Here is a 27,743-nt window from a genome sequence, read left to right on the forward strand (position 1 = left end):
ATAGACATTACATTAACATTACTGTCAAATCTATATACGTCAACACACAGTGACAAACAATGAAACTAATGTACTGGGTAATTACATGACTTGTATGGGGAGATCTCATATTGCTGCCCTCCTGAGCTCTGCTTCTGTGACTCGGTGGGTACCTGTGTCAGAAAGTCCATATTTATGATGTCAAGCGAGAGCATTGTGGATTTACAGTGGGGCCCATAAAGGCCATCCTATCTGATGTGTGAGATTACAGTGGGGCCCATAAAGGCCATCCTATCTGATGTGAGATTACAGTGGGGCCCATAAAGGCCATCCTATCTGATGTGTGAGATTACAGTGGGGCCCATAAAGATGCCATCCATATCTGATGTGTGAGATTACAGTGGGGCCCATAGAGGCCATCCTATCTGATGTGTGAGATTACAGTGGGGCCCATAAAGGCCATCCTATCTGATGTGAGATTACAGTGGGGCCCATAAAGGCCATCCTATCTGATGTGTGAGATTACAGTGGGGCCCATAAAGGCCATCCTATCTGATGTGAGATTACAGTGGGGCCCATAAAGGCCATCCTATCTGATGTGTGAGATTACAGTGGGGCCCATAGAGGCCATCCTATCTGATGTGTGAGATTACAGTGGGGCCCATAAAGGCCATCCTATCTGATGTGTGAGATTACAGTGGGGCCCATAGAGGCCATCCTATCTGATGTGTGAGATTACAGTGGGGCCCATAGAGGCCATCCTATCTGATGTGTGAGATTACAGTGGGGCCCATAAAGGCTATCCTATCTGATGTGTGAGATTACAGTGGGGCCCATAAAGGCCATCCTATCTGATGTGTGATTACAGTGGGGCCCATAGAGGCCATCCTATCTGATGTGTGAGATTACAGTGGGGCCCATAAAGGCCATCCTATCTGATGTGTGAGATTACAGTGGGGCCCATAAAGGCCATCCTATCTGATGTGTGAGATTACAGTGGGGCCCATAAAGGCCATCCTATCTGATGTGTGAGATTACAGTGGGGCCCATAAAGGCCATCCTATCTGATGTGAGATTACAGTGGGGCCCATAAAGGCCATCCTATCTGATGTGTGAGATTACAGTGGGGCCCATAAAGGCCATCCTATCTGATGTGAGATTACAGTGGGGCCCATAAAGGCCATCCTATCTGATGTGTGAGATTACAGTGGGGCCCATAGAGGCCATCCTATCTGATGTGTGAGATTACAGTGGGGCCCATAAAGGCCATCCTATCTGATGTGTGAGATTACAGTGGGGCCCATAGAGGCCATCCTATCTGATGTGTGAGATTACAGTGGGGCCCATAAAGGCCATCCTATCTGATGTGAGATTACAGTGGGGCCCATAAAGGCCATCCTATCTGATGTGTGAGATTACAGTGGGGCCCATAAAGGCCATCCTATCTGATGTGAGATTACAGTGGGGCCCATAAAGGCCATCCTATCTGATGTGTGAGATTACAGTGGGGCCCATAGAGGCCATCCTATCTGATGTGTGAGATTACAGTGGGGCCCATAGAGGCCATCCTATCTGATGTGTGAGATTACAGTGGGGCCCATAGAGGCCATCCTATCTGATGTGTGAGATTACAGTGGGGCCCATAAAGGCTATCCTATCTGATGTGTGAGATTACAGTGGGGCCCATAAAGGCCATCCTATCTGATGTGTGATTACAGTGGGGCCCATAGAGGCCATCCTATCTGATGTGTGAGATTACAGTGGGGCCCATAGAGGCCATCCTATCTGATGTGTGAGATTACAGTGGGGCCCATAGAGGCCATCCTATCTGATGTGTGAGATTACAGTGGGGCCCATAAAGACCATCCTATCTGATGTGTGAGATTACAGTGGGGCCCATAGAGGCCATCCTATCTGATGTGTGAGATTACAGTGGGGCCCATAAAGGCCATCCTATCTGATGTGTGAGATTACAGTGGGGCCCATAAAGGTCATCCTATCTGATGTGTGAGATATTTTATGGTGAGGACCACGTGTATTCCTCCTTATAAAATGATAGAAGCGTTGGAGAAACGGTGAAAGCTGAAGAATTTATTAAAAAGAACACAGAGGACATTTTATGGGCGACTCAAGTCCAACCCTGATAAAACTCACTCTAAATAATATTGACGGTACACACTCTGGGAATACTTTTACAATCAGCTTTTCTTTCAACTTCTCATTGTAAACAGGATAAATGCTTTACCATACAACTGCTGCTTGCTTCACTGGCTTCGCTGTACGATTTCAACATTCTGCTCTTCCGAACTAAGAAGCACCTCTCAAAGCTTAAGGGCGACACATCCAATCCTTCACTAAACTCTGTTAAAATCAATTCATATGTAGATCATCAAGTAAATGAAACAATATCTCGGTCCATTTAACAAGAATAGCCCCGGCACTGAGGAAACAGCAAAAACTATACATCTTGATTTAACTCAACACTATTTATTTATTTTTTATTTCACCTTGACTAACTGAAAATCCTACCATCTTTCAGTCTAACTCAGTCTCAGTCTCTAATACATTCTATCACAAACCCTCTCCTTTCTACCCTCTTCCTCCTCTACAGTCCCTTCTATGAGATGGTCTCCTCTAGGATGAACTCTATGGTGTGTGGTACGTCCTGTCGATCTACCACAGTGACCGAGGGGATCTCATGTCCCTCCATGATGGCTGACAGGGAGGGGACAGAGATGGCCTGACCACCCAAGAACACCACCTGGGAGGACCCAGCCTGCCCAGAAAACATAGCCCCAGAGGAGTGCTCTGAGACGGGCACGGCCGGCACCACCACCCCCTCTGTGGTTCCATCCGACTGGACCAGCAGAATGGTCTGCACCGCCGACTCCCCCTCGCCACCCAATCCTGTCCCTGTAGACAAGAGCACCCTCGCCCCTTCCGCCTCTACGTCGTTGGCCGTGGTTCCACCCGTTCCGTCGTCGTGGAGACGGATGTGTTTGTCGAGGTTGGAGCGTGAGCGGAAGGCTGAGGGGCAGTGGTGGCAGGTGTAGGGCGTCTCTCCGCTGTGGATGCGGGCGTGCTCAGTAAGACGGCCGGCCACACTGAAGGCTTTACCACACACCCAGCAGCAGAAGGGCCGCAGGCCGCTGTGGATACGCTCATGGTCCTTGAGGTGGGGCAGCTGGCGGAAACGCTTCCCACACGTAGAACACTGAGAGAGGAGGAGGAGGGGACATGTGGGGGACAAACAGGGCAGAGAGGAAAGAGTGAAGAAAGGGGAAGAGGAGAGAGTGAAGAAAGGGGAAGAGGAGAGAGTGAAGAAAGGGGAAGAGGAGAGAGTGAAGAAAGGGGAAGAGGAGAGAGTGAAGAAAGGGGAAGAAGAGGAGGGGAAGAGGAAGAAAGGGGAAGAGGAGAGAGTGAAGAAAGGGGAAGAGGAAAGAGAAAGGGAAGAGGAAAGAGTGAAGAAAGGGGAAGAGGAGAGAGTGAAGAAAGGGGAAGAGGAGAGAGTGAAGAAAGGGGAAGAGGAGAGAGTGAAGAAAGGGGAAGAGGAGAGAGTGAAGAAAGGGGAAGAGGAAAGAGTGAAGAAAGGGGAAGAGGAAAGAGTGAAGAAAGGGGAAGAGGAAAGAGTGAAGAAAGGGGAAGAGGAAAGAGTGAAGAAAGGGGAAGAGGAGAGAGTGAAGAAAGGGGAAGAGGAGAGAGTGAAGAAAGGGGAAGAGGAGAGAGTGAAGAAAGGGGAAGAGGAAAGGAAAGAAAGAGGGAGGAGAAGTTGAATAGGAGGAAGAAGAGTGGAGGGGAGAAGGATGGGTAGGATTGGAAAACATAACGAGAGAACAAGGACAAGAGGAGAAGAGCGGACATTAAAATTCTAGATTTCATATCTTGAAAACTGTTATGAAAAAATATTTTCTGAAACACTTCCCCAAATTTGTAGACACAGCACTTCTGGCTGAAGAGGCAGAAGAATAGGAGGGGTCGAAAATCAATGTGTGAGAAGAGAGCGAGAGAGAGCGCGAGAGAGCGAGAGATCTAGGGAGGGCAGAGGACAATGGTAGGTAGAGATAAAGAACAGAAAGAGGGACACAGGGGACTGAAGAGAAAAAAAGAAGCTGACAGAACAGAGCTGCACTACTACTGCAGGACATTCATCTTTTTCCACACAGCAGTGTTACCTACCTGTCTGCCATACTGAATGACCACAGAGACAACGCCTACCATTAGTAGAACCAAAGGGAATCGGCAGGGACATTCTCACCAATAACTTTACAGCTTTGATTACATTTTTATTGAACTATAGAAGCCTTGGAAATTGTGCCACAATGAGCAGAGGCTGGTTGGTCTTGTGTTTAGGGCATTCCTGCCTTTGCGGGCGGTGCCCTGTGGCGCTGGGTCCCAGAATAGTAACACAGAGGGAGATGGCAGGCTCTAACTCAGCCCCACTCATTAATCATAGGAAGTGTAGAGGAAGGGAGGACACCATCGGGCATAATACACTGGGGTGACCACAGCTTGTATGTTTTAGATGAGATGATTAGATGAGTGTATTAGTATTAGTATACATATTTACAACTGTAACAATGATCCATTTCCATTGGGGGGTGGGGCAGGATGAATGTCCATTGGGGGAGCAGCAGGGGGGAAGTGAGAAGTGAATGAAACAATAAAAGGCACAACCACGACCAAAGTCTTGTCCAGGCGGCCTCTTCTGCTAAAAAATGTGACAATCTAATTGATCCCTTGACACACCATAACGAACGTCAGTCGTGTGCAGTAGATAACCCACCACGCACACACACACAATCAATCAATCATCTCCACCTCCCCACCCCCTTACCTCGAAGGGCCTCTCATCGGTGTGGATCCTCATGTGGACGTTGAAGGTGGAGGTGTAGGCAAAGTCCTTCCCACAGATCTGGCAGTGGAACCTCTTGGAGCCGCGGCCCTTCCCCAGAGTCCCCTGGCAGTGGGCCACAATGTGCTCCCCGAGGGCCGAGCTGGAGGCGAAGCGCCGTCTGCAGGGGGACAGGGGGCAGCGCAGGGGGGTCTGGCCCGTATGGGACAGCCGATGGAGGTCCAGACCCTCCTGGGTCATACAACAATGACCACACATATCACACTCCACCTGGATGGCAAGAGAGAGGGAGGGGCACATGTATAAGGAATAACTAGTGAAGAAAAGATGAAAGGATCCTACTATTACAGTATCCATGTTTATAAGGTACAGTATCTGTAGAGTAAGATTCTACTATTACAGTATCCATGTCTATAAGGTATAACTAGTGTAGAGTAAGATTCTACTATTACAGTATCCATGTCTATAAGGTACAGTATCTGTAGAGTAAGATTCTGCTATTACAGTATCCATGTCTATAAGGTACAGTATCTGTAGAGTAAGATTCTACTATTACAGTATCCATGTCTATAAGGTATAACTAGTGTAGAGTAAGATTCTACTATTACAGTATCCATGTCTATAAGGTATAACTAGTGTAGAGTAAGATTCTACTATTACAGTATCCATGTCTATAAGGTACAGTATCTGTAGAGTAAGATTCTACTATTACAGTATCCATGTCTATAAGGTATAACTAGTGTAGAGTAAGATTCTACTATTACAGTATCCATGTCTATAAGGTACAGTATCTGTAGAGTAAGATTCTACTATTACAGTATCCATGTCTATAAGGTATAACTAGTGTAGAGTAAGATTCTACTATTACAGTATCCATGTCTATAAGGTACAGTATCTGTAGAGTAAGATTCTACTATTACAGTATCCATGTCTATAAGGTACAGTATCTGTAGAGTAAGACCCTACTATTACATGTATCCATGTCTATAAGGTATAACTAGTGTAGAGTAAGATTCTACTATTACAGTATCCATGTCTATAAGGTACAGTATCTGTAGAGTAAGATTCTACTATTACAGTATCCATGTCTATAAGGTATAACTAGTGTAGAGTAAGATTCTACTATTACAGTATCCATGTCTATAAGGTAGAACTAGTGTAGAGTAAGATTCTACTATTACAGTATCCATGTCTATAAGGTATAACTAGTGTAGAGTAAGATCCTACTATTACAGGATCCATGTCTATAAGGTATAACTAGTGTAGAGTAAGATTCTACTATTACAGTATCCATGTCTATAAGGTATAACTAGTGTAGAGTAAGATCCTACTATTACAGTATCTGTAGAGTAAGATTCTACTATTACAGTATCCATGTCTATAAGGTATAACTAGTGTAGAGTAAGATTCTACTATTACAGTATCCATGTCTATAAGGTATAACTAGTGTAGAGTAACATTCTACTATTACAGTATCTATGTCTATAAGGTATAGTGTAGAGTAAGATTCTACTATTACAGTATCTATAAGGTATAACTAGTGTAGAGTAAGATTCTACTATTACAGTATCTAGGTCTATAAGGTACAGTATCTGTAGAGTAAGATTCTACTATTACAGTATCTATAAGGTATAACTAGTGTAGAGTAAGATTCTACTATTACAGTATCTAGGTCTATAAGGTACAGTATCTGTAGAGTAAGATTCTACTATTACAGTATCCATGTCTATAAGTTATAACTAGTGTAGAGTAAGATTCTACTATTACAGTATCTATAAGGTACAGTATCTAAGGTACAGTATCTGCAGAGTAAGATTCTACTGTTACAGTATCTATTTCTATAAGGTAGAACTAGTGTAGAGTAAGATCCTACTATTACAGTATCTATGTCTATACAGTGCCTTCACACATTCACACCCCTCGACTTTTTCCACATTGTTGTGTTACAACAATGGATAGTTTGCTGCACTGGAAACTTCATGATTGTGTCCCACTTGTTGTTGATTCTTCACAAAAAAAATACAGTTTTATATCTTTATGTTTGAAGCCTTAAATGTGGCAAAAGGTCGCAAAGTTCAAGGGGGCTGAATACTTTCGCAAGGCACTGTATACATATAAGAATTTGTTCAGGTGTCTTTCCGAACTCAGTTGCCAGAGAGGAAGAAAACTGCTCAGGGATTTCACCATATATATATATAAATGTTTTGTCATACGGTCTGATATACCAGAGCTGTCAGCCAATTAGCATTCAGGGCTCGAACCACCCAGTTTATAAAAGGTATTATAAACTGGGTGGTTCAAGCCCTGAATGCTGATTGGCTGACAGCCGTGGTATATCAGAGGGTTGTACAAAACATTTATTTTTACTGCTCTAATTACATTGGTAACCAGTTTATAATAGCAATAAGGCACCTCGGGGGTTTGTGGTATATGGCCAATATACCACGGCTAAGGGCTGTATCCAGGCACTCCGCGATGCGTCGTGCCTAAGAACAGCCCTTAGCAATGGTATATTGGCCATATACCACACCCTCTTGGCCCTTATTGCGTAATTATACAACGGGTGGGTCTTATTCTGAATGCTGACAGGTTAAAACCACATTCCAGCCGGTGTCTATTCTACAAGTTACCACCGGCTAAATCTATGATACTATTACAGTAGCCATGTAAGGTACAATTAGTGTAGAGTAGGATCCTACTATTACAGTAGCCATATATATTAGAGGTCGACCGATTAAAATCAGCATGGCCGATTAATTAGGGCCGATTTCAAGTTTTCATAACAATAGGTAAATCGGCATTTTTATGGCCGATTACATTGCAATCCACGAGGAGACTGCCTGGCAGGCTGACCACCTGTTACACGAGTGCAGCAAGGAGCCAAGGTAAGTTGCTAGCTGGCGTCAAACTTATATCTTATAAAAAAACAAATCTTCACATAATCACTAGTTAACTACACATGGTTGATGATATTACTAGGTTCACTAGCTTGTCCTGTGCTGCATATAATCAATGCGGTGCCTGTTAATTTATCATCGAATCACAGCCTACTTCGCCAAACGGGGGATGATTTAACAAAAAAACATTCACGAAAAAAAGCACAATCGTTGCATGAATCATAAACATCAATGCCTTTCTTAAAATCAATACACAGAAGGATATTTTTTTGAACCTGCATATTTAGTTAAAATAAATTAATGTTAGCAGGCAATATTAACTAGGGAAATTGTGTCACTTCTCTTGCGTTGATTGCACGCAGAGTCAGGGTATATGCAACAGTTTGGGTCGCCTGGCTCGTTTCGAACTAATTTGGCAGAATTTTACATAATTATGACATAACGTCGAATGTTGTGCAATGTAACAGCAATATTTAGACTTAGTGTTGCCGCCCGTTGAATAAAATACAGAACAGTTCCGTATTTCACTGAAAGAATAAACGTTTTGTTTTCGATATTATAGTTCTCGGATTTGACCATATTAATGACCAATGGCTCAAATTTCTGTGTTTATTATATTATAATTAAGTCTATGATTTGATAGAGCAGTCTGACTGAGCAGTGGTAGGCCGCAGCAGGCTCGTAAACATTCATTCAAACTTTACTGCGTTTGCCAGCAGCTCTTAGCAATGCTTGCTTCACAGCTCTATTTATGACTTCAAGCCTACCAACTCCTGAGATTAGGCTGGCAATACTAAAGTGCCTATTAGAACATCCAACAGTCAAATGTATATGAAATTCAAATGGCATAGAGAGAAATAGTCGACTCGTCATAACTCCTATAATAACTACAACCTTTAACTTCTTAACTGGGAATATTGAATAACTGGGAATATTGACCCACCAGCTTTCATATGTTCTGAGCAAGGAACTTAAAACGTTAGTTTTTTACATAGCACATATTGCACTTTTACTTTCTTTACCAACACTGTGTTTTTGCATTATTTAAACCAAATTGAGCATGTTTCATTATTTATTTGAGACTAAATAGATTTTTTATGTATTATTTTAAGTTAAAATAAAAGTGTTCACTGTTCATTCAGTATTGTTGTAATTGTCATTATTACAAATATATATACACTGAATGAATTAAATATTCTTATTAAATTATTTTTTCTTTACATAGTTGAATGTGCTGACAACAAAAATCACGCAAAAATTATCAATGGAAATCAAATTTATCAACACATGGAGGTCTGGATGTGGAGTCACTCAAAATTAAAGTGGAAAATCACACTACAGGCTAATCCAACTTTGATGTAATGTGCTTAAAACAAGTCAAAATGAGGCTCAGTAGTGTGTGTGGCCTCCACGTGACTGTATGACCTCCCTACAACACCTGGGTATGCTCCTGATGAGGTGGTGGATGGACAGCCAAGTCCTGGACAGTCTGTGGTGCAACATGGCATTGGTAGATGGAGCGAGACATGATGTTCCAGATGTGCTCAATTGGATTCAAGTCTGGGGAACGGGCGGGCCAGTCCATAGCATCAATGCCTTCCTCCTGCAGGAACTGCTGACACACTCCAGCCACATGAGGTCTAGCATTGTCTTGCATTAGGAGGAACCCAGGGCCAACCGCACCAGCATATGGTCTCACAAGGGGTCTGAGGATCTCATCTCGGTACCTAATGGCAGTCAGGCTACATCTGGCGAGCATATGGAGGGCTGTGCGGCCCCCCAAAGAAATGCCACCCCACACCATGACTGACCCACCGCCAAACCGGTCATGCTGGAGGATGTTGCAGGCAGCAGAACATTCTCCACGGCGTCTCCAGACTGTCACGTCTGTCACATGTGCTCAGTGTGAACCTGCTTTTATCTGTGAAGAGCACAGGGCGCTAGTGGCGAATTTGCCAATCTTGGTGTTCTCTGGCAAATGCCAAACGTCCTGCACGGTGTTGGGCTATAAGCACAACCCCCACCTGTGGACGTCGGGCCCTCATACCACCCTCACGGAGTCGGTTTCTGACTGTTTGAGCAGACACATGCACATTTGTGGCCTGCTGGAGGTCATTTTGCAGGGCTCTGGCAGTGCTCCTCCTGCTCCTCCTTGCACAAAGGCGGAGGTAGCGGTCCTGCTGCTGGGTTGTTGCCCTCCTACGGCCTCCTCCACGTCTCCTGATGTACTCGCCTGTCTCCTGGTAGCGACTCCATACTCTGGACACTACGCTGACAGACACAGCAAACCTTCTTGCCACAGCTCGCATTGATGTTCCATATTGGATGAGCTGCACTACCTGAGCCACTTGTGTGGGTTGTAGACTCCGTCTCATGCTACCACTAGAGTGAAAGCACCGCCAGCATTCAAAAGTGACCAAAACATCAGCCAGGAAGCATAGGAACTGAGAAGTGGTCTGTGGTCACCACCTGCAGAACCACTCCTTTATTGGGGGTGTCTTGCTAATTGCCTTAAATTCCACCTGTTGTCTATTCCATTTGCACAACAGCATGTGAAATTTATTGTCAATCAGTGTTGCTTCCTAAGTGGACAGTTTGATTTCACAGAAGTATGATTGACTTGGAGTTACATTGTGTTGTTTAAGTGCTCCCTTTATTTTTTTGAGCAGTATATATATATATTATATATATATAATATAAACAAATAAATAAATACAAATAATTTGATTAATCAGTATCGGCTGTTTTTGGCCCTCCAATAATCGGTATCGGCGTTGGAAGATCATAATCGGTCGACCTCAAATATAGATAAGATAAGGTATTCTACTATTACAGTAGACATATATATACAGTGCCATACTATTACTGTAGCCATATATAAACTCAGCAAAAAAAGAAACATCCTCTCACTGCGTTTATTTTCAGCAAACTTAACATGTGTTAATATTTGTATGAACATAACAAGATTCAACAACTGAGACATAAACTGAACAAGTTCCACAGACATGTGACTAACAGAAATGGAATAATGTGTTCCTGAACAAAGTGGAGTTCAAAATCAAAAGTAAAAGTCAGTATCTGGTGTGGCCACCAGCTGCATTAAGCACTGCAGTGCATCTCCTCCTCATGGACTGCACCACATTTGCCAGTTCTTGCTGTGAGATGTTACCCCACTCTTCCACCAAGGCACCTGCAAGTTCCCGGACATTTCTGGGGGGAATGGCCCTAGCCCTCACCCTCCGTTCCAACAGGTCCCAGACGTGCGCAATGATATTGAGATCTGGGCTCTTCGCTGGCTTTGGCAGAACACTAACATTCCTGTCTTGCAGGAAATCACACACAGAATGAGCAGTACGGCTGGTGGCATTGTCATGCTGGAGGGTCATGTCAGGATGAGCCTGAAGGAAGGGTACCACATGAGGGAGGAGGATGTCTTCCCTGTAACGCACAGCGTTGAGATTGCCTGCAATGACAACAAGCTCAGTCCGATGATGCTGTGACACACTGCCCCAGACCATGACGGACCCTCCACCTCCAAATCGATCCAGCTCCAGAGTACAGGCATCCATGTAACGCTCATTCCTTCGACGATAAACTCGAATCCGACCATCACCCCTGGAGAGAAAAAAACACGACTCCTCAGTGAAGAGCACTTTTTGCCAGTCCTGTCTGGTCCAGCGACGGTGGATTTGTGCCCATAGGTGACGTTATTGCCGGTGATGTAAGGCAGGTCCTCACCAGACAACAGGCATACAAGCCCTCAGTCCAGCCTCTCTCAGCCTATTGCGGACAGTCTGAGCACTGATGGATGGATTGTGTGTTCCTGGTGTAACTCGGGCAGTTGTGGTTGCCATCCTGTACCTGTCCCGCAGGTGTGATGTTCGGATGTACCGATCCTGTGCAGGTGTTGTTACAAGTGCTCTGCCACTGCGAGGACAATCGGCTGTCCGTCCTGTAGCACTGTCTTAGGCGTCTCACAGTACAGACATTGCAATTTATTGCCCTGGCCACATCTGCAGTCCTCATGCCTCCTTGCAGCATGCCTAAGGCACATTCACACAGATCAGCAGGGACCCTGGGTATCTTTCTTTTGGTGTTTTTCAGAGTCAGTAGAAAGGCCTCTTTAGTGTCCTAAGTTTTCATAACTGTGTCCTTCATTGTCTACCGTCTTTAAGCTGTTAGTGTCTTAATGACCATTGCACAGGTGCATGCACGTTCATTAATTTTTGAATGTTCATTGAACAAGCATGGCAAACAGTGTTTAAACCCTTTACAATGAAGATCTGTGAAGTTATTTGGATTTTTACTAATTATCTTTGAAAGACAGGGTTCTGAAAAGGGACGTTTCTTTTTTTGCTGAGTTTACAAGGTATTCTACTATTACAGTAGACATGTGTATAAGGCATCATACTATTACAGTAGCCATTTATATAAGGAATAACTAGTATAGAGTAGGCGGCCAGTGTACCTGTCCCATGGAGCGTCCCCGTCCCTGTCCCCGGCCACGGCCCACAGTCTTGTCCTCCTCTGAGCTGGTACAGCGCTGCAGATGGATGTCCAACACTGACTGGTTCAAGAACTGGGAGGAACAGTGGGGGCACAACACTGGCTCCTTATCTGGAGAGATGGGGTGGGCAGGAAGAGTTAATTACTTTCTAAATGAGTGTTTATCACATTCCAAATAGTGTTTCGAGACTGTACATGAAATCAATTGAAATACACTAAACATGGAAAGGACAGGGATGTATGGATTGAGTGTGTATTTAGACAGTCACAGGCCCTGGTCACAGGCCCCTCCTGTCCCTACTAGAGGTCGACCGATTATGATTTTTCAATGCAGGTACTGATTATTGGAGGACCAAAAAAAGCCGATACCGATTAAAATCGGACAATCTTTTACATTTTATTTCTTTGTCATAATGACAATTACAACAATACAGAATAAACACTTGTTTTAACTTAATATAATACATCAATAAAATCAATTTAGCCTCAAATAAATAATGAAACATGTTCAATTTGGTTTAAATAATGCAAAAACAAAGTGTTGGATAAGAAAGTAAAATGCAATATGTGCCATGTAAGAAAGCTAACGTTTTTAAGTTCCTTGCTCAGAACATGAGAACTTTTAACGTGAGTCTTCAATATTCCCAGGTAAGAAGTTTTAGGTTGCAGTTATTATAGGAATATTTCTCTCTATACGATTTGCTTTATCTTGGCCAGGTCGCAGTTGTAAATGAGAACTTGTTCTCAAATAGCCTACCTGGTTAAATAAAAGGTGAAATAAAAATAAAATACATTTCATATACATTTGACTATTGGATGTTCTTATAGGCACTTCAGTATTGCCAGTGTAACAGTATAGCTTCCATCCCTCTCCTCGCCGCTACCTGGGCTCGAACCAGGAACACATCGACAACAGCCACCCTCGAAGCAGCGTTACCCATGCAGAGCAAGGGGAACAACTACTCCAAGTCTCAGAGCGAGTGACGTTTGAAACGCTATTAGCGTGCACCCCGCTAACTAGCTAGCCATTTCACATCGGTTACACAAGCCTAATCTTGGGAGTTGATAGGCTTGAAGTCATAAACAGCGCAATGCTTGAACCATTGTGAAGATCTGCTGGCAAAACGCACTAAATTGCTGTTTGAATTAATGCTTACGAGCCTACTGGTGCCTACCATCACTCAGTCAGACTGCTCTATCAAATCAGACTTAATTATAACATAGTTCTTCCAGTTTAAAAGTATTTTGTAAGGCATTCCAACCCAATGGCGCAAAGTACTTAAAAGCCCTTTTACCAAATTCAGTTTGGACATTTGGAATAAATTCCTGTGAACGGAGAGTACTCACCACATTTCCGAACAATAAAAATGCCCAAATAAAATGGTAGTAAACCCAAAATGGCTTTGTAAAAAACAGTATACCAGTGACTGAGCCTACGAGTGACGAGAGAAGGCCAGCCAACCCTGGTATATAAAGTGCAGTGGTGAGAAAGGGTTTTGCAGTTTAAAATACATCTCAATGCTCCATGGTAAAGGGTGTCAGTTGATCTCAAACACTGAGCGGAAACATTCATATATAAAATATCTCCATAGTCTAGTAAAGGCATAAATGTAGCTAATACTAGCCTCCTTCTGACTTCAAAAGAAAAACAGGCCTTATTCTTAAAATAAAATGCCAACTTCAAATATCCCAAATATGCAATTTAAAAGAGAGGCCATTATCAAATAAACTTCCAAGATATTTATGAGGTTACAGTCTTAATCTCATTGCCCTGACAGGTAGTAATAAGTAGTAATAATTCTTGCTTTAGAAAACAACATTTGTTTAGTTATGTCAGTATTGAGGATATTCTTCAATTGACACAAGGTATGTTGAACAGTATAAAAAGCAGTTTTCATGCTCTGGAAATGTTTTGTGTGAGATGACATCAATAAATAACAATATCATCAGAATAAAAGTGAAGTTGTGCAGTTTGCACATTTTTGTCTAAATTATTTATATAAAATAGTGAATAAGTGGGGACCAAGTACAGAGCCCTGGGGTACACCATTACATACAGACAATTTAACAAACATGAGCCAATCGAATTGAGTGCACTGAGTTCTATCAGACAGATAGTTAGCAAACCATGCAACGGCATGCTCCAAAAGACCTACGCTCGACAATCTCTGCCTCAGTATAACATAATCACTACTGTCCTTATAATCTAATTCATTATGATCTAAAAGGCTAAACTGATCCTAGATCAGCACTCCTACTCAGACGCTTTATGGATACAGGCACTGGTCTCTCTTTCTCGTCCAATGCTTAACAGACACACAGGGCAGCTGAGAGGAGAGGGGAGGAGCTACCTTCGTGAATGAGGGAGTGCAGGTCCAGCTCCTTCCTGCGTTTGAAGGCCTCTCCACAGACAGAGCAGGGGAACGGGTGGCTGGTGTGGAGCAGTCTGATGGACAGAACACAATGAAGGGAAGAGAAAAGGGAAAGAAGTGTAAACAACAACTAATGTTAATAATACACTTCTGAATAAATTACTACAGAAAAATAAATGTTTGGGGTTTTTTTTCAGAGCAAAAAAATGAAAGAGGGGTAAAAACAAAGATCTATAAAAAACTAGGGCTATTAATACAGTACTGCAATGAGCAACATGTTTTTCTTGGAAGCTGAGAAAGAATTAAAGCTGTGAGGAAAAGGGACAAAAGGAGCACCACCATTATCAACAATATTTGCAGCAGCTGACTGGTACTACTAACACTGCAGTGTGTCATTTGTAGATGCATGTAAGCCACGCTTCAATGGCCCACTGTAATCCTCATCCACAGAGGAGGAATAACACACACAACCACATGCTGGATATCACCTTAGTGTCACAGTATTAGGATTACCTCCAGACCTGTGTGCTTAGCCATGTTGTTAAGCCTTTTAAAGGTTCAATACGGAGTCATTAGGTGTGTCAAAAATACAACGGCTGCAGGTGAACGGGTGGTTTCAGTGTGTGATGAGATATGAGAGCCTATGTTTGTACATTCCATAATGGCAGGATATAGCCCTGGGGAAGGAGAGGGAGGAGAACCACTGGGATGTATTTAACTGGCTGGATCAGTGTTGTGTTTGATGACTAGCACAGTGTTTCCTCGCCCTGGTCCTCCAGTACCCCCAACAGTACACAGCTTCGTTGTAGCCCTTGACAAACACACCTCATTCAACTCATTGAGGGCTTGATGATTAGCTGACAAGTTGAATCAGGTGTGTTTGTCCAGGGTTACAATAAAAATGTGTACTGTTGGGTTTTAACCCTCAGATTCCACTAATCAACCCTGGCTAGCAGGTGTTTTAGTGCTCGCCACTAGCCAATGCATTACAAGCAGCTGAGTCAATGTCCTTGGCAACGATAAAGAAATAATGATTATGAATCACTGAAAAATACATTGTGTTCTATATATAATTCATGACTGATAGTGAATTTGTAAAGTACTTAACCCCATCGTTTAATATTAGATGGTAAACATAGTGTGTGTGCTATGGACCACTTATAGCCCTATATAAACTCTCTGGTCGATCATCCCTCTGCACAGGGCTGACAATAGGAATCAATATTTCAGGCAAAGATGACCCTGAGAATTAAAGCTTAAAGCTTCAGTCCAGGTCTTCACACCCCCCAGTGTTCGCTAATGAGAGGGGGTGTAGGGATATGAACTGTCCCCTTTCAGAGACGCTGGGACTTCCTGATTCACCCCAACTACACAATGGCAAGCAGTTCAAGGGTAACGTTCCATTCACTCCCTGATCACGCCCTCCTTTTGATCCCCGGATCATTTCTCCTGCCTCACCTCCTTCCTCCCCGCATCCCCCACCTCTAGCTCCTCAGCCTGTCTGTCTTGTCTCCATTGCTTTCTCGTCCTACCCTTTATCGTTATCTTAATTTACCACCGCCCGCCTGTCAATCATCGCTGGCGAGGGCTCAAGGGCACTGAGGCATCTCTGTCTCTATGTTAACAACTCTGTCTAAATCCCCCCACTGTGTAGGAACAGCGTCCGGCCTGTGTAGGAACAGCGTCCGGCCTGTGTAGGAACAGCGTCCGGCCTGTGTAGGAACAGGGTCCGGCCTGTGTAGGAACAGCGTCCGGCCTGTGTAGGAACAGCGTCCGGCCTGTGTAGGAACAGCGTCCGGCCTGTGTAACAGCGTCCGGCCTGTGTAGGAACAGCGTCCGGCCTGTGTGTAGGAACAGCGTCCGGCCTGTGGCCTGTGTAGGAACAGCGTCCGGCCTGTGTAGGAACAGCGTCCGGCCTGTGTAGCGAACAGCGTCCGGCCTGTGTAGGAACAGCGTCCGGCCTGTGTAGGAACAGCGTCCGGCCTGTGTAGGAACAGCGTCCGGCCTGTGTAGCAACAGCGTCCGGCCTGTGGAACAGCGTCCGGCCTGTGTAGGAACAGCGTCCGGCCTGTGTAGGAACAGCGTCCGGCCTGTGTAGGAACAGCGTCCGGCCTGTGTAGGAACAGCGTCCGGCCTGTGTAGGAACAGCGTCCGGCCTGTGTAGGAACAGCGTCCGGCCTGTGTAGGAACAGCGTCCGGCCTGTGTAGGAACAGGGTCCGGCCTGTGTTTGGGTTATGTGTAGCACATCTCCTGTTCTCAGTCCAGTCTTATGCTCTACTGTCACTGTAAATACAGTACCGTGGTGTGTTTGTTTCTCCCTGTAAAACAAGCAGGGTCCAATCAAGGTAACTCACACATTGAAATGTGTTCCTTGTCTAATCTAGTTCTGTGAAACAGGACTTTGGGGTTGATTTCAACCTGCACATTTGATTGAGTCACAGCCCAGTCACGGCCATACCTGTGCTCCTGCAGCTGTGGGTCAGTCTGGAAGCAAGCAGTGCAGTTGGGACAGGCGAACAGCTGGCTTTCTCCATCCTCCCCCTCTGGTGTCCTCTTCTGCAGGGATGTCATTGACACAGCACAACATCAGGGGAAACAACTAACAGCCTGTCTCAGTGTGTACAGATATTTGTTCCAGCCCAGCATCAACACACCCGATTGGGCTGGAACAAAACCCTGTTCACGCTGTGGCTCTACAGGACTTTTCTGTGGTGTGTTCAGAGATGTTCTCAGGGGATTGTAAGACATTCTAAAAACAATCAGGTAAACCAGGGGCTGTGTCCCAAACGGCTCTGCATTCCCTACATATTGAACTACTTTTGACCAGAGCCCGGTGAGGACCAGAGCCCAATAGGGACCAGACCCCAATGGGGACCAGAAAGTAGTGCACCACATAGGGAATAGTGTACTTTAGGGTGCAGTGACCCCCCCTCCATGCCTGACCTTCCATCGGGACCTGCGACGGCGGGATTTGGGCTGGCTGTGGGTGAGGCCGTGCCTCTTCAGGACACCCGGCTGGGAGAAACGCTTGCCACATACGGAGCAGGGGAAAGGTTTGGTGCCCATGTGGGTCAGGCTGTGGCGCAGCAGATTGGGAGAGGACGCAAACGACTTCTGACACACCTGAATTAACCAAGAAGAAGAACGAGGATGAATTTGATTGACGGAAGCCCAGTACAACATCGCTATTTCACATCGTCACATAGATTAAACAGAAAAATAAACATTCAGTATATAATAGGAAGCTGCTCCTAACTAACTCCTGCTACTTGTTGATACACAACTAGTTTCAGTCATTTACATCAATATTTCACAGCATTTTCAATAGAACACATGTCCAGTCTAGCAGTACCTTGCAGGTGAAGAGCTTCTCTCCGGTGTGGCTGAAGACGTGAGCGCGGAGGAACCCCCTGCGGGTGAAGGTCTGGCCACAGTGGGGGCAGACGTGGGGGAGAGGGGTGCGGGACCAGTCCTGCATCAGCTTGGCTGGAGGAGGGAGGTTGGTGTCCAGTTGTTCCCCCACTACAATATTCTCCTCCTGCTCTTCCTTAAGGATGACTGGATTCACCTCTTTACCCTGGTCTTTGTTCTCTGCCCAATGAGGAGAGAGCATGGTCAGAAACTAGCGACGGTCCGTCAAAATAACCTTAAACAATAGTGAAACGTAGCAATATTCAGTATGGATTGGAATGAGTTATGATTCCTGGCACCCTTACAGCAGACTTAAGTCTTCCCATTGAGTTGAACCCAGCTGCCAACGGGTTGAACCCAGCTGCCAACGGGTTGAACCCAGCTGGCAACGGGTTGAACCCAGCTGCCAACGGGTTGAACCCAGCTGCCAACGGGTTGAACCCAGCTGCCAACGGGTTGAACCCAGCTGCCAACGGGTTGAACCCAGCTGCCAACGGGTTGAACCCAGCTGCCAACGGGTTGAACCCAGCTGCCAACGGGTTGAACCTACCTTTGAGATCGTTGATGCTGCGTATCCTGATAGCAGGTATTTTCGCCGGTGAGCCTGACGCAGCACTGGACGAGGCGGCAGGGGGGGACAGCATCCTCTTTGGGGCGCGGGGGCTTCCCTGGAGGGCTGTGGCTGCTCCTGCCCCAGTCCCTGGTTCCCCACGGTGCTGGCGTCGGTGGTAAAGATACTGGGTGGTGTTCATGAAGCTCTGGCCACACTGGGAACAGTGGTGGAGGGGCTCGTTCAGGCCGTGCTTGTCCCTACGGTGGGAACTGAGCTCTGGCCCTTTAGTGAAGCTGGCTCCACACTGGGCACACAGGAAACTCTGGCCCTGGACCACCTTAACCAGAGCAGAGGTAGAGACAGTGGAAATAGATGGGGTTCCATCCCGGTTCTGCTTCTCAGTTCCATTGTTCTGGGAATCCACCACCCCAACTGTCTCCTCTTTAGACTCTTCCACCATCTCTTCCACCACCTCTTGCTGCAGTGTTAGTATTTTGTAATACTGGTAATCTGCATCCTGCATCTGTCCTCCATGGGCCTGGGTTTGTGTGACCTCCTCCTTGCCTTTCTCCTTGTGCTGCTTGCGGTGGTAGAGGAAGAGGGTGGTGTTGAGGAAGCTCTCCCCACACACGGTGCAGTGGTGCAGGGCTTCCTTGAGGCCATGCTGGGCCTTACGGTGGGTGACCAGCTCAGACACCATGCCGAAGCTGGAGCCACAGTCCACACACAGCAGGCTGGACGGGGGCTTGAGCTTCTTGGCTGCCTTCATCCTGTAGTAGTAGGACGTCTGCTCCTCCCCAGGGTTATCAGCTGAGAGATCCTGGGAGGGAGCAGTGTCTGGGGGGTCCTGGGAGAGAGCAGGGTTTGGGGGGTCCTGGGAGAGAGCAGGGTTTGGGGGGTCCTGGGAGAGAGCAGGGTCTGGGGGGTCCTGGGAGGGAGCACAGTCTGGGGGGTGCTGGGAGGGAGCGCAGTCTGGGGGGTGCTGGGAGGGAGCGCGGTCTGGGGGGTCCTGGGAGGGAGCACAGTCTTGGATGGACTGGCTGTCTGGTGCAGACTGGGTTGCTGTAGATGTATGAGCTGCCTGAGCCTGGATCTCAGAGGCTTTAGATTCAGTGGATTCCCCTACGCTCTCTGTTTCTAGCTCTTCCTCTCCTCCTTCCTGCCCTCTGTTGGTGGTGTTTGGCAGATACGTGTGATCCAGGGTGGCTGATGTGTCCTCTACACTCATCCCATCCTCCTCTTTGTCTGCTGGCAGCTCAGACTTCACTACATCCTGCTGTTGCTGGGTTTGTTGTGACCTCTCCTGAGTCCTTCCTCTCCCTCTACCCCTTCCTCTGCCCCCTCCTCCTTCTTGGTCATCCGGTGAGTTTGGTTTGTACGGTTCATCTGGACCCAGGTCCACTTCCACTTCAGCCTGACCGTGCTTCCCCCCTCCCTCTGGGGCCAGTTCTGATCCAGATCCGGTCTCTTCTGGTCCTGGTTGGGTGGGTCCTGCCTTGGTCTGAAGACACTGGCCATGTTTGCGGTGCTGCTGCCAGAGGATCAGGGAGTGGAACAGGGCGTCACAGTCGCCACACTGGTACAGGATCTTGGGCGTGTCTCCTGAGGGCTTATTTGGGCTAGCCATGGCCAGACCTGGTGCACCAGAGCTGAGCAGCACAGACGAGAAACTGTCCTTGGTCTGAGGGGCAGGCGATGGAGCAATGGGCTCGGTATATATCTGCTGCTGGAGAGAGGGAAAGAAAAAGAGAATGTGAGAAAATAAGACAAAACAGAAGCTGACCAGTCTGGACAATAATGAGTGAACGAAAACGCCAATATATTTTGGTGTCAAATTGAGAAAACTTGTTTCCATGGCAGTACTGGATAGCAATACCATCACAGGCAACCAGGTATCCTAGCAGTTATAAGGTTGGGCAAGTAACAGAAAGGTCGCTGGTTTGAATACCCGAGCCGACAAGGTAAAAAAAATCATTTGAGTGCTGTACTACTATGGCTGACCCTGTAAAAGAACACATTTCACTGCACCTACGTGGTGTATGTGACAATACTTGTGTTGTTGTTGTTGAAAAAGTCCATAGTCAAATGAAACAGGAACAGTGTTTTTGTCAGGCAGATGAGGGATGACAATAGAGGAATATAGTAATAGAGTATTCAGAGGACAGAGGGATCAATGAGAGCAGACAGAGCAGTCTTTAGATCAACAGAGCCGGGGAGGGAGGGTTTCTCTGAGGGGGGGGGGTAAGGACTGAGGGGTCAATGAGAGCAGACAGAGCAGTCTTTAGATCAACAGAGCAGGGGAGGGAGGGTTTCTCTGAGGGGGGGGGGGTAAGGACTGAGGGGTCAATGAGAGCAGACAGAGCAGTCTTTGGATCAACAGAGCAGGGGAGGGAGGGTTTCTCTGAGAGCAGGGGAGGGAGGGTTTCTCTGAGCAGGGGGGTAAGGACTGAGGGGTCAATGAGAGCAGACAGAGCAGTCTTTAGATCAACAGAGCAGGGGAGGGAGGGTTTCTCTGAGGGGGGGGTAAGGACTGAGGGGTCAATGAGAGCAGACAGAGCAGTCTTCAGATCAACAGAGCAGGGGAGGGAGGGTTTCTCTGAGGGGGGGGTAAGGACTGAGGGGTCAATGAGAGCAGACAGAGCAGTCTTTAGATCAACAGAGCAGGGGAGGGAGGGTTTCTCTGAGGGGGGGGGGGGGGGGGGGGCAAGGACTGAGGGGTCAATGAGAGCAGACAGAGCAGTCTTTAGATCAACAGAGCAGGGGAGGGAGGGTTTCTCTGAGGGGGGGGTAAGGACTGAGGGGTCAATGAGAGCAGACAGAGCAGTCTTCAGATCAACAGAGCAGGGGAGGGAGGGTTTCTCTGAGGGGGGTAAGGACTGAGGGGTCAATGAGAGCAGACAGAGCAGTCTTTAGATCAACAGAGCAGGGGAGGGAGGGTTTCTCTGAGGGGGGTAAGGACTGAGGGGTCAATGAGAGCAGACAGAGCAGTATTCAGATCAACAGAGCAGGGGAGGGAGGGTTTCTCTGAGGGGGGGTAAGGACTGAGGGGTCAATGAGAGCAGACAGAGCAGTCTTTAGATCAACAGAGCAGGGGAGGGAGGGTTTCTCTGAGGGGGGGAGGGTAAGGACTGAGGGGTCAATGAGAGCAGACAGAGCAGTCTTTAGATCAACAGAGCAGGGGAGGGAGGGTTTCTCTGAGGGGGGGGGGTAAGGACTGAGGGGTCAATGAGAGCAGACAGGGCAGTCTTTAGATCAACAGAGCAGGGGAGGGAGGGTTTCTCTGAGGGGGGGTAAGGACTGAGGGGTCAATGAGAGCAGACAGAGCAGTCTTTAGATCAACAGAGCAGGGGAGGGAGGGTTTCTCTGAGGGGGGTAAGGACTGAGGGGTCAATGAGAGCAGACAGGGCAGTCTTTAGATCAACAGAGCAGGGGAGGGAGGGTTTCTCTGAGGGGGGGGGGGGTAAGGGGTCAATGAGAGCAGACAGAGCAGTCTTCAGATCAACAGAGCCGGGGGGGGGGGTCAGGAGGGTTTCTCTGAGCGGGGGGGGTAAGGACTGAGGGGCAGGGCGATGATAAATACCACAGGCCTATCAGTTGAGTTCAGAGGGCCAGTCCGTGGCGTTTGAGAACTGCTCGTTGATCCATTAGGATGATAAGAACAATCAAGGTCGAGGTTAATGATGTGTTCCTTCAGGAGTGTCTTCATTCAAGCAGAGGCACCACTGTGGCTCATTCTGTTATTAGTAGCCTAGACTGAGTACTACCAGCTTGTTTCTACTTTTGGTCATTTGTCATTGTTAGAATTGAGAAATGCAGAAATATATTTAGTATAGTATAGTATAGAAAACAGACTGCTACTATGGATATATTTAAATCTCTATAGTCTTAGTAAATGTTTTTTGTTTGCTTGTTTTGATTCCGCAAACAAACTAAATCACCATTACAATAAATTTCAGTAATGTCTGATGTATTTAGTTTCATAGTAAATACTCACAAATCAATAGTTTTAGCTCAGTAAGGGAGCGGAGTTATAAAACCAGACTATGTAACTTGAACTGCCGCTGACACTGTTCTTATCCAACGTGGCAAAAAGTCATCCTGCGGACCGTCTCACCATGTTCTTGATGAGAGAGCATTTTCAATGTGACGCTGGTGGTTGAGTCAATGTCTCCTAGAAGGACTTGAGACAGGAAACTGTGTCTACATCCCAAATAGCATCCTATTCCTTATAGTTCTCTACTTTTGACCAGGGCCCATAGGCCTGTTTGGTCAGTGAAACTGGCTAGTGTGTATAGGGGCCTGTACCATAATGAATTGATTTAATTACCGATTCCAGAACTGGACTTCAACTCAGGAAGTGCACTAAAATATTACACATGGGTCAACATGTCATTAAAGTAACTGAGGGAGCACACCACTGCTGAAGTTTCTTTTTAATAACACTTAACCTGTCCCTCTTGGTAAGCAAGATGGGTAATAGGAATGTCATTAAATACATACATATTACAAAGTGGTTCTACCACAGTGTTAATTTTCCATCTTCCTTTTTAATGCTAAAAAGCAAAGCTTCTAATTTCCTACTAAACCTCTTCCATGTAATTACAGTTCTCTGGATCTGAACAAGTAAAAAAAAAGGTTTTGTATAATAGCAGCCTACATTAATTTGAAATGTAAACACCCCCTGTTATAGCAATGTCGCCTTTAATGTTACACAGAAATGATGATAATCTAGCTAATGAAGTCTGAATGGTAGTAATAAGGCAGCTGACGGCAGAGCAGGGGCCAGAATGCCATAAGGCACTTAGGTTTTATAGAATGTTTCCACAGCTGATTCATCTGTGAGGAGGCCAATGAGCCATCCATCAGGAGAGGGATTCATCTGTAGAGCTGAGCCATCCATCAGATTCATCTGTGAGGAGGCCAATGAGCCATCCATCAGGAGGAGGGGTGGAGCTGACTGATTCATCTGTGAGGAGGCCAATGAGCCATCCATCAGGAGGAGGGGTGAAGCTGACTGATTCATCTGTGAGGAGGCCAATGAGCCATCCATCAGGAGGAGGGGTGGAGTTGACTGATTCATCTGTGAGGAGGCCAATGAGCCATCCATCAGGAGGAGGGGTGGAGCTGACTGATTCATCTGTTAGGAGGCCAATGAGCCATCCATCAGGAGGAGGGGTGGAGCTGACTGATTCATCTGTTAGGAGGCCAATGAGCCATCCATCAGGAGGAGGGGTGGAGCTGACTGATTCATCTGTTAGGAGGCCAATGAGCCATCCATCAGGAGGAGGGGTGGAGCTGACTGATTCATCTGTGAGGAGGCCAATGAGCCATCCATCAGGAGGAGGGGTGGAGTTGACTGATTCATCTGTGAGGAGGCCAATGAGCCATCCATCAGGAGGAGGGGTGGAGCTGACTGATTCATCTGTGAGGAGGCCAATGAGCCATCCATCAGGAGGAGGGGTGGAGCTGACTGATTCATCTGTGAAGAGGCCAATGAGCCATCCATCAGGAGGAGGGGTGGAGCTGACTGATTCATCTTTCACGCTCCTTTTCTCTCCCCACTGGCAACTCAAGATGCAATCTGCCTGTCACTCATGACACCAGGCTTTATGGTTCTGAGCTTGAAGAGACCATCACCATGGGAGGCTGGGGACACGTTTCGGAGAGCGACGCTGGTAAACGTCACTCACGGTCGACGGCTCACTATTTTAAACCTCCGAGCACACTGTAGCTGTCCTTACGAGGTAGCGATACAGTGGAACAAGGATAGTGTTACTCCATCAAATTACATAGTAACAGAAAAAGTATCTGTACATTTTAATATTATAATTCAATATTTGATGTAGAAAGTAATGTGATCTGTCATATTTTTATGTATATTATTTGTTTGTTTGTGTAAGGTGGTTTTTGAAATATGTGTTCTTGACCAACTTGAATATTGTATTATCTATTTTTATCCCCAAAAATAAACAAAAAACAAGGACAGTGCTGGTCATCTAATTTCCTATTATGACTCAAAGAAAATGGAATGGAATGTTCTCACTCTCATGAACTTTCAGACATGCAGATATTCTGTAGGACTTCTTTGTAGAACTGCCACTTAACGCAGTACAACATTTGGATGAACTGTGTCTCAAAGGAATACGTCTCAGTGAACTGAAAATTCCTGGTTATGCATGTCTTAACGGAGGATCTAATTAATTTTGTACTTGGTAGAATGCAGTGCAGTTTTGTAGGCTACAGTGCTTATCAGAGTCCAAAACATGTACGCGTCTGCACAGCAGTGTTCTATAGTGTTGGACCGTTGGCTTTCATTTTTGAATTCTCAGCGTGGATCAAGCTATTTTTCAACCGTCACCACATTCAAACTGGTGCCGCATTTGTTGGGAACTTTGAAGGAGCGCGGTCGGGTTGTGCCTCCCCCAGATACGGACCACTGGACTATCACGGCTCTGCGCTTGTGGACTGTGAATTACGCTTCAGCCTCACAAGGCTTTCCAATTCACATGGGAAGCCTTGAGCACAACAATGGCGACACTATGAAATGTACACACTACTGCATTAATAAAATGTAATATAACAATAACAATAATATATGCCATTTAGCAGATGCTTTTATCCAGAACCATTTAGCCTAGATGTGGAAAAGATGAGAAAAGTTTAATAAAACGTTATTGTTTATCAATGTTCTAGACCTAGCCTATTTAGTTTAAAATGTCCATGGAGTTTGAAGCTTCCACTATTACCTGAGTCTGTAGGAAGGGGATGGAGACGGGGGTGGGGGCCCCACTCCCCACGTTCTCTGTGGTGCAGGTCAGCTGGTGGGCCAGCACCTCCTCCAGGGTGTCAAACTCTTGGTAGCAGGGGAAGCACATGTACACAGCGGCACTATCCATCGCCATACCTGCAACAGGGAGAGAGAGAGGAGATGTAGACCAAAACAGTGCATTACTGATCATATTCAATTCAGGTTGGGTGTTCTGTTTGATGTTTGCAAGCAGCACATGCACTCAATTATTACCCTACAATATATCCTAACTAATATGTTATTAACATAACCTAAATGTAGCCTATCCCCCCACCAGCTGATGCATCCAAATATCATTATATTTAATTGTATTACCCAATGTATAAATGCTTGCAAGTCCTCATTTAAAATGGGAACGACGTAAAAATGTTTGATTGATGTCATGTTGTAAACATTGCCCTCTACTGATGGAAATTAGTATATTCACGTGTGCCTGGGCTTTGGTCAGACAGGAGATTTGAACTTTCAGACAAAATGGCAGTAGGTAATTGTTATTTTGTCCACGCTTGGTGCTCCTAAAGGTAGAGAATGTGTGCATATGTAACAAAATTTTAACAAAAAAGCAGTAAAAACTAAAAAAAAAAAGATTTTTGTCACCCGAAGAGAGTGGATGGGGTTAATAAAAAATACACTAGGTGACCACACTACTGCCGTTTTCGTCCTCATGCTAGCTAGCAGTAGCCACCGCAGCCAATTTGGAATGGCAGTGTCATTCAGTGGACATGCCATTCCATAATGGCTGCGGTGACTACTGCATAATTCCTATTTTCTCGATGGAGCAGTAAATAAATGTAACATTTGGAGTGAAGTAGCATATCACATCCCTACATTGAGGTACGTTTTCCGACCCATAACGTGTGCTGGCTCCAGTGTCTTAATGTAACCATGATTGCGTTCTGACTCCAGTGCAGATGTGTAAACATGTGGAATGGTAGAGTATCTTCTGGCAATAATAATATATTCCACAATGGTACGTGATTAGGTCATGATTGTAGGCTACTATGCAGCCTTATAATTTCCCCAACAGAACTACAGAAAATAACATGCAACACAATACCACAAAACAGCTAATACCAATTAGTGGAATTGTGTACTGACATTAAAGTACTGCACATTGCAATACGTTCACACTAACTTGTGTCATTACAGTACAAGTTAGTGAATGGCGCCAAATGAATGCCAAAGGTAATACAGACAAATCCCGGAGGTCAGCAATTTAGCCGTTTGCTATGTTGTTATGGGGCGGCTGACTCGCTGGTGGCACTGGCAAGTTTAGATTGGGTTTAACTAGCTTAACCAACTAACGTTACTAGTTAGCTGCATGTTTGTAGGAAGACAAATAACGTTAGCCTTTTATGTATTGTCTGACAGCTAGCTGCTAGCTAGCATTTCCGCGAACAAACAATGCAAGCAACGTTAAGCTACATTACCACGATTAATATCACCTTAAAACTGTTTGAGCTTTATCAATACAAGTCAGTTGTCTGGTTAGCTAAACTAATCCACCACTGTCTGCCAGTAGTCGCTCTGAACATATTTTATGTGCTTTGTAAAAACGACGAAGAAGGGTGGCATTCACTTCTTCGGTGGTGTAATGGCGGCTGCAGTTTCGATGTAAACGTTGGATGTCTCCCCCCGTTGAGACTCCGTGAAAACAGAAATCAGTCCCAGAAATGTTGTCCTGACTGATGTCACATTCCATCCATAAAAAAACAAAGTCAGATAATTACAAATTAACTCACCGAAAACTGAAGCCGTTATCTCTTGAGGAAACAAGTTGTGTTATTGTTCCAACATGTTAACAAGGCTTGAGCGGATTGGCTGTCTGCTCTCTCGTACGCCGTACACCAATAGCATTCGGCTACACTACACAAAAGAGCGCACTTAGCGTATGACTTTGGTGCAACATCATGGCTGTCTAAAGTCCCAAACAGAGCACTTACATTGTTGTTGTTCTGTTTATCAACTCGGTTTCAATAGTTTTTGTAGCAAATACGATAGTTCATGCAACTTTCATTTAAATTTAAATGTTTTATTGTCACATACATATGCAGTGAAATGCTTACAGTCAGCCATAGTATAGGACGGCGCACCTGGAGAAAATTAGGGTAAAGTGCCTTGCTCAAGGGCACACATCGACAGATTTTTCACCATGTGTATGCGAACCAATGACCGTTTGGTTATTGCTGCAACGCTCTAACTGCTAAGCTAATTAGTTTGACATTTTTTTAAATGTAAACATCTTGGAAGTTGAGCTGTAATCACAACATGATCATGATGCAGTTTATGGCTATGTGCTATTCATTCATAAAACCTCTGAAAGTCTTGAGCAAGGGCACATCAACATATGTTTCATGTTGGTTT

General features: G+C 45.6%; 1 protein-coding gene across 2 annotated transcripts; it reads right to left on the reverse strand.

The window, feature by feature from the left end:
• Positions 1–2,055: 2,055 nt before the first annotated feature.
• On the reverse strand, positions 2,056–27,319 carry LOC123998079 (zinc finger protein 721-like). 2 transcript variants are annotated; one of them, XM_046302959.1, is made up of 10 exons: positions 27,122–27,319; positions 25,318–25,475; positions 18,569–20,294; positions 17,960–18,198; positions 17,551–17,730; positions 17,066–17,163; positions 14,586–14,680; positions 12,197–12,345; positions 4,814–5,101; positions 2,056–3,193 (listed from the first exon to the last, which is right to left on the reverse strand). In XM_046302959.1, the coding sequence occupies exons 2-10, from the start codon at positions 25,471–25,473 to the stop codon at positions 2,597–2,599; spliced, it is 3,528 nt and encodes a 1,175-aa protein (XP_046158915.1). In that variant the 5' UTR covers positions 25,474–25,475; positions 27,122–27,319; the 3' UTR covers positions 2,056–2,596. The 2 variants fall into 2 exon arrangements, with proteins under 2 accessions (XP_046158915.1, XP_046158914.1); XM_046302958.1 differs by having other exon boundaries at positions 18,569–20,297; positions 27,122–27,318.
• Between the last annotated feature and the right edge of the window lie 424 nt (positions 27,320–27,743).

This window comes from Oncorhynchus gorbuscha, linkage group LG15 (assembly GCF_021184085.1).
Source record: "Oncorhynchus gorbuscha isolate QuinsamMale2020 ecotype Even-year linkage group LG15, OgorEven_v1.0, whole genome shotgun sequence".
Classification (NCBI taxonomy): domain Eukaryota; kingdom Metazoa; phylum Chordata; class Actinopteri; order Salmoniformes; family Salmonidae; genus Oncorhynchus; species Oncorhynchus gorbuscha.